This window comes from Trichosurus vulpecula, chromosome 3 (genome assembly GCF_011100635.1).
Source record: "Trichosurus vulpecula isolate mTriVul1 chromosome 3, mTriVul1.pri, whole genome shotgun sequence".
NCBI classification, from domain to species: Eukaryota; Metazoa; Chordata; class Mammalia; order Diprotodontia; family Phalangeridae; genus Trichosurus; species Trichosurus vulpecula.
The window spans coordinates 126405675-126413793 of NC_050575.1; the positions used below are offsets into that span (position 1 = coordinate 126405675).

Here is an 8119-nt window from a genome sequence, read left to right on the forward strand (position 1 = left end):
ATGCATTGTTGGTAGTGTTATGAACTGATTCAACCATCCTGGAGAGCAATTTGGAACTATGCCCAAAGGGCTATAAAACTGTGCATACCGTTTGACCTAGCAATACCACTTCTTGGGTTTTGTCCCAAAGAGATCATAAAAATAGGAAAAGGACCCACATGCACAAAAATATCTATAGCAGCTCTTTTTGTGGTGGCAAAGAATTGGAAATTGAGGGATGCCCAACAATTGGGGAATGGCTGAACAAGTTGTGGTATATGAATGTAATGCAATACTATTGTTGCTATAAGAAATGATGAGCAGGAAGACTTCAGAATAACCTGGAAAGGCTTATTTGAACTGATGCTGAGTGAGGGGAGCAGAACCAGGAGAACACTGTACACAGTAACAGCCACATTGTGTGATGACTAACTTTGATAGACTTTACTCTTCTCAGCAATGCAAGGATCTAAGACAATTCCAAAAGACTCATGATGGAAAATGCTATCTACATCCATTAAAAAGAACTATGGAATTTGAACTCAGATTGACGCATACTATTTGTTCTCTTTGTTTTGTTTTGTTTCTTCTTTCTTGTGGTTCCTCCCATTGGTTCTAATTCTTTATCACAACATGACTAATGTGAAAATATACTTAATATGAATGTATATATAGAACCTATATCAGACTGGGAGGGTGGAGGAGAGGGAAGGGAAGAAAATTTAAACCTCAAAGTCTTACAGAAGTGAATGTTGAAAACCAAAAATAAATAAATTATTTTAAGTGCTATTATTATCCTTAGATGAGGAAATAGACTGAACAAGGTTAAGTGACTTTCCCTAAGGTATTACAGGAAATAAGAAATGAATTATATTCTCTGATCCAAAGCTAGTCTTTCCCACTGTACTGCACTAATAATATCAGGTGCCTTCTAATTCTAAATCCTATGATCTGTATTCACTACATACAGAAACTAAGGCCCAGAGTGGGGACAATGGCTTACCCAAGATCACAACTAATAAGTGAGGGAAGTGGGAATCTGCCACCCCAGATCTTCTGTCTCCAAGTCCACTGCTTTTGCCATCACACTCTGCACGTTCTGCATCTTAGAAATATATGACAGGGTTTCCAAAGAAAACATTTTGAATTGTCTAGTAAAGCCCCAAGGGACCAAAAGAGATAAAGAATGGACAATCAATGTGGTTGGCATAAACAAAGAAGGCTTTTCCTAGGAAGAGTTTTACCAGGGCCTGGCTTCAAGAGATAAATTAGGAGACCTCTGAGTAAACAAAGTTATCCCAAACTCCTAACAGACAATATTCTATTTCAGGTAGTGTTCTATCATGTTCTTAGAAGGTCAGCAATTCCCATTAGTTTATGTCAGTCACAGAATTTTTTCCACGTATGTTTGTAATATATACAAAGAAAGAGAATAGGAAAGTTTAAATATAGTCCAAAGAATTGAAGACAGAATATTTAGTAGACCATACTCCCAATGAAGCAATCTTTCTTTGCATAGATCTAGTCATAATTCTATAAAGAAGTACAGTGGTGCAGTGAAATCAAGACCTGGGTTCACATCCCACCTCTGACTCTTATTATATATGTGACCTCAGGCAAATCACCTAACTTCCCTGGGTCTCAGTTTCCTCATCTATAAAATCCAGACAACATCAACGGAAACTTCTAGATCTAAATATTGATCCTGGAGACCTATTGGAATTTCCATCTCTGAAGGTCTTCAAGTGAAGTCTGGATGATGAATTATAAGGAATGGTTTAGAAAGGGGTTCTTGGCAGGTATGGGTTAGACAAAATGACCTCCAAGACCTCTTCTAGCTCTGACAGCCCATAATTCTGTGGAACTAAGGACTGGAATAGGGAAATGAATGGCCAAAGATAATACAGTGAATAAGTGATCGGAACTAGGAAATGAGCCCGTTTCTTCTAACTGTCCAAAGCTATTTCCTAGATATGCATGTGACATTGGACAAGAAGGGTTAGGGCCAGAGGAGAGGAAGTGAAAAGGAAGAACATATTCAATGATACTGTGACTCTGAGAACTATATGGACTAGTCAGTATCAGAAGCATGGATGGAAAAGATACTTCCTAGTGAGAGTTTGATGGGGGCCTGGAATCAAGGGCTTAACTTGGCTGCTTCTTACTGATCAAAGTCATTGATGGAGCAGCTGAGGTCCTATTCCAAATGTTCTTAAAGAATCATAAAAAATTAAACGACTCTCTCATCCAGCAATATTAGAAACCTAAGGATATTTTCCCCCGAGTAATCATGTGGAAAGGAAGGTAGAAGCAATTTTTACATGCAGTAGCCAAGTATAGATGACTGTCCACATACAAGTCAGGCTTTCCAGAAATATCAGATGTGAGAAAGTGTAAATGGGTGATTTGATGGAAAATCCAGATTTTCAACATCAAGCACAACATTTTAAATGTAGTGGGAACTCAATAAATACTGGTCATACAATTTTAGAGATTGAAATAAGTTCAGAGATCAACTATTCCAACCTTCTATCCCATATAGAAATCCTTAGTATCCCACAAGTGGACAATTATATAATATTTTGTGGTTTCCAGTGTGTTTACATAGTTTCTCTATATATTTGATCCTCTGAAAGCATTTCAGCAAACAAACGTTTCTTGATTGATTGGTTGGTTGGTTGAAGTTGGCATTGTAAGCAATATTATCCTCATTTGACAAATAAGAAAATAACTTCTAAGAAGTTAAGGTACTTGCTTCAAGTTCACACTAGTAGGCAGCAGCTAGGGGGCAGTGGATGGAGAGCTGGGCCTGGAGTCAGGAAGATCTGAGTTAAAATTTAGCTTCAGACACTTACTAGCTGCATGACCCTGGACAAGTCACTTAACCCTGTTTGCCTCAGTTTCCTCATCTATAAAATGACCTGGAGAAAAATGGCAAACCAATTCAGTATCTCTGTGAAGAAAACCCCAAATAGGGTCATGAAGAGTTAGACACGACTGAAATGACTGAATAACAATTACGTAGGTAGGGCCAGGATTTGAATTCTGGTCTTCAGACTCCACTTTCACTATTCTTTCCAATATCATAGAAGGTTCAATGACACCCCTGATGGATGGTCATTCAGTCTCTGCTTAAATCTTTCTATGGAGAGTGTGCTCACTACCACAGAAAGCAGATGATGCTATTTTCCACATAACTCTAATTGCTTTAGAGTGATTTCTTATTTTCAGACAAAAATCTGACCATCGGTAACTTTACCCACCCTCAATTCTGCTCTTTTTGCTGCACAAGAAAATTATAATCCTTCTTATGTGTGATAATACTTCAGATATTTGAAGGTATATATCATTTCTAAATCTTTTTCTCTTACTTGTTAACTTTGTTAACTTGTTAACTTTTTAACTGTTTGATGGATGTCCTTGGTAGAGATCTCTTTGCCTGTTAAGAATGTATATATATATATATATATATATATATATATATATATATATATATATATACATAGAATCCCAGGATTATAAGAAAACTCAGAAGATCCTCCATAGCTGCATTAACAAATGGTCAAAAAGACCTTAGCCTGAAAGGGCCAGGATCTCCTAATTCATCCTGGGCCATCTCCAGTCATTGTGGTGAATATCAGGCCACTGGACCCAGATGGCTCTCGAGGAAAAAGTGAGGCTCGTGACCTTGCACAGCCCTTCCTCATTCAAATCAAAGTCACCTGCAAGTCATCATTTCCCTGATGTCATGGTCCTCTTCGAGACTGAAGGACAAAACACCACAACAACAAATGGTCATATATTCTCTACCTGAAGATTCCCCAATCATGAAGAATTCATCATCTCCTAAAGCATCCTTTTTTACTTTTAGATAACCCTAAATGCTGAGGGGGGAAATCTTTCTTACATAGAACCAAAAATCTGTCTCTCCTGAAATATCTTGCATTACTCTTATTATCTTCAATTTGTTTCTAGAAATCCACAAAGAATTTGGCAGCAGCTCCTTTCCCTGATCCCAGGACTGGTCATTCTAAGGGAGTGGAGTCCCACATACCTCAAGGGCCTTGGGCCCCTGTGCCTGAGAGGCATAGTTTGGAGGTCAGATAATTACTTTGTTTGGCCTTTAATGAGGAACCTGGGGAATGTGTCTCAGTGGCCTCCTAGTCAACTGAATCAACAAAATATGAAAAGCCCAAAGCTGCTCCTGGATCCAGGTGTTTGCTCCCTAGTTTTCTTAGTCCTGCCCTCTCTGTCTTCTCTGCTACATGGAAGGCCGGTCTCTCATCTTCAATCACCTCCCTGCCGTGGACTTTCCATTCTCCACAGGAGAGATGAAGAAACTGCACAGAGTGTCCTCAATGATGGCGTGCTGAGATAACTTAGAAAAGCAAGGTAAGGGCTGATGGAGGTGGGATGAACTCACTCGGTTATTCACAAAGCATCCATCTCTCCTTTCTCCCTTAATGGCAATTACATCCTGGCTGTTATGACTATTGCTGAGTAGGCTTTAACTCTACAATCCACATACTACTACCTCAAGGGCCAATGTGAGTAATAGCCCAAATACCGCCCTAGTCTGGTGATGCCCACCGAATAGGGACCAAGATCAAATTCACCCACAAAACTTTGTCTCACCTGCCTGTCTTGTCTCAGGCTCACTCTTCACCAATATCTAACAAAGGAATGATCTCACCCCAACCACAGGGAGAATCTCTGTCTGTGGGCCTTTTCCTCATCACCCCTAGTCTCTTAGAGAGGTTGTGAGACTATTAATGAATAAATGAGTGAATGAAAAAAAGGGTTTATTAAGTGAGTACTATGTGCTAGTCCCCCTTTCCCCACCAGACAGTGTCACCCAATTGCAAAAGAAGGTTAGATTTATGACTCAATATCCTAGTGTCATGGTCAGTCTCTCTAAAGTCCTAGTTTACCTCCAAAGCCCCATTTAGCTTGGAAGTAACCTTTACTTCTAAATGTCAATACGAGAATGGTGCAGACTCTTACAGGTTCTGCTAAACTGGAATGGACTTGTGAGCCCAGGGTAGGGAATACTGAATGTTTTCTCTCTAAGGGCCAGCTTAGTTAAGATCAGAGAAGATTGTCACTTGGTTCACTGAAAGATGCTTTTTTTCCTGCCATAGCAGCTCTCAAAGGCCATCTACTAAGTCACAAAGGAGTTGTGATCTGCGCTAATGGAGGGACAACTCACACCAGGGAAATCACAAATAGTTTCCAGAGTCGAAGTAAGTGGGGATCTTTCAGGTTATAAACTACATAGTCTTGAGGTATGTCACAAGTAGGGTGAAGGAAACTGAGACTCAGAAGGACAGTATGGAGGGGCCATACTGCAGGCTAAATAGAGATCCTTAGAGTAGGGAAAACATGAGTACAAGTCCCAACCTCTGACAAATACTGACTGTGCAAACTTGGACAACTTCATTAACATCTCAATGCTCCAGGAAACTACTTAAGACCTGGCGTTTCAGAATAGTATATGATCTATGATGGTAAAAGAATTTTCCTCACAAGGAAGTAACATATAGCAGTGAAGTCACAGATCCAGATTTGGTTTGAAAAAGAAGTGTTTTAGAAAGGAAAGAAGAGAACTTAAAATCAATGGGTTCAGGTTCAAGTTTTGGCTTTAATACAAACTAGATATGTGATTGGGAGCATATCTTTGTTTCTTAGAGCCTCAGTTGCCCCATCTGTTAAAAAAAGAGAAAGAAAATTAATACTGGCATGGTGGTGTTATGAGGAAAACATAAAGCACTATGTAAACCATGAGGCACTACAGGTATTTTGTTTGGTACAGACTTATGAGTCCATTGGTATAAGGAGCTCCCAGTCAGGAGACTCTCACTGCTAATATAGAGCAGTGACTATTAGGAAACTTGTAATCTTAGAAAGGTACCTAGGAAATAGAGAGGTTAAGGGATTTTCCCAAGATCATACAATTAGTATGTATCACAATTAAAATTTGAACCCATCTTTCTGAGTCAGAGATAAGCTGTCTATCCACTATGCCATACTCCCATACATGATGAAAATATGGCTTTTGTTATTCTTGTTATCACTATCATCATCATCAGATTTCAAATTATCCTAAAAATCTTACATCTGTTCAAAAACTTAATCCTACCAAGTACACATATGGGCACTATGCCCCATTTTCACAGCAACCACTCCAGAGACCAGAATGGTAGACGGAGGTCGCATCACCATCTGATGGTTTCTCTCTTTTAGCCAGAATCCCCTCCAACCAGTCTTTTTCAGGTAATGAAAAGGGAAAACACAACCATCATCTCTGAATTCCTCCTCCTGGGACTCTCTGAGCAGCCAGATCATCAGCTGATACTCTTTGGGCTGTTCCTGGCCATGTATCTAGTCACCATGTTGGGGAACCTGCTCATCATACTGGCCATTGCCTCCAACACTTACCTCCACTCTCCTATGTATTTCTTCCTGGCCAATCTCTCTTTCATTGATACCTGTTTTACCTCCACCACAATGCCCAAGATGCTAATGAACATCTGGACCCAGCATCAGAGCATCTCCCATGCTGGGTGCCTCACTCAGATGTATTTCTTCATGACCTTTGCTCTTCTGGATGATTTCCTCCTTGCTGCCATGGCTTATGACCGCTATGTGGCCATTTGCCTCCCTCTCCACTACACCACAGTCATGAGCCCTGCATGCTGTGTCCTGCTGGTGACTGTGTCCTGGCTCTGCTCCCACCTCATTGCCCTCTCTCTCACTCTCTTCATGGCTCAGTTCTCCTTTTGTGGATCCCGTGTGATCCCCCACTTCTTCTGTGACCTCCTACCCCTTCTCAAGCTTTCCTGTTCAGACACTAACATCTTTCAGGTAGTGATGTTCATTGATGCTGCCCTAGCTGGTTTGGTCCCATTCACTTGCATTTTGTTCTCCTATATCCACATTATCTCCACAATCTTCAGGGTCCCTTCTACTGATGGGAAGCACAAAGTCTTCTCCACCTGTGGCTCCCATCTCTCAGTGGTCATTCTCTTCTATGGGACTGTCATTCTGGTGTACTTACGGCCCTCATCTTCTTACTCAGCAGAGACAGGAACCATTGCATCTCTGATGTATACGGTGGTAACTCCAATGTTAAATCCTTTCATCTACAGCCTGAGGAACAGGGACATAAAGGGGGCTCTAAGGAGGCTGCTCAGCAAAGTAATGATTTCCTCTTGGTAAACTACCACAGTCCTAGTGGAACTGCAGGGACCAGTAGGAGAGCCTTCTCTCGGTGATTCATGTTAATAAAAGTGTCTTGGTTTGACAATTATGTGGCCCATTTTTTGTGGAGTATCTTTCAGAAATTTTCTGTATGTACCTTCTTTAATGACTCAAGCATCAGATAACCCAAGCACCACAAGACAACAACCTCAGAGTAAGGGTATCTCAGAAGAAGCTCTTTTCTTCTCTAGGACAAACCACTTTTCTTCTCCAAAAAGCCACGATCCATTCTGAGGGTAAGTGAGGAATCTCTGCTTGCTGAGGGGACAGAATCTATAACTGTGCTGATGAACTGATTGACAGCAGACTGACACCTTGGAGAATGTTAGGGATCATAGCAGAAAATGGAAGAGAGATTTTCAGTGAATTCAGTCTGTAAATGAATACTCTTTCAGAAGCAAGAATTCATTCAATTCAGACAAGCAAACATTGTAACCCATAGGTTATACATGACAGGAATGTACAAAGCCACCAAGAGGCAGGCAGGTGGCAAATAGAGCATGACATGAAAATTTGGCAGTCCCTTCCTTGAGAGAAGCTTATTTATAGTGAAAGGTGGACTGGACACAAAGTCCAGACTACCCAAGGTGAGGCAGTAGTGTGATGATGAGGGCAAGGGAGAGAGAGACAGAGAGAAGGGAAAAGACAGAGTGAGAGGTACCCAAAACAAAGTTTTCCCTCTTAAGAGCTTGGCTAAAGCCCAGCCCTGCATCTGGATGAACTGAAGAGAATGGGGGTTACATAAAGTAGGGCAAGGATCAGTGCCAGATTTCAAGGTCAAAACATTTCTGTAGAAGATCTCTCTCCTTCCACAATCTCTTTTTCCTTCCATTGAGAGCTGGGACCTAAGCTGAGAGTACCTTAAGTCTGGGAACCTGGT

The 8119-nt window shown here is 40.8% G+C and overlaps 1 protein-coding gene across 1 annotated transcript; it reads left to right on the forward strand.

The window, feature by feature from the left end:
* The first annotated feature begins 6255 nt into the window (after positions 1-6255).
* On the forward strand, positions 6256-7197 carry LOC118843598 (olfactory receptor 1-like). The gene has a single exon (XM_036751306.1). It carries the CDS (start codon positions 6256-6258, stop codon positions 7195-7197), a length of 942 nt encoding a protein of 313 aa, XP_036607201.1.
* The last annotated feature ends 922 nt before the right edge of the window (positions 7198-8119 follow it).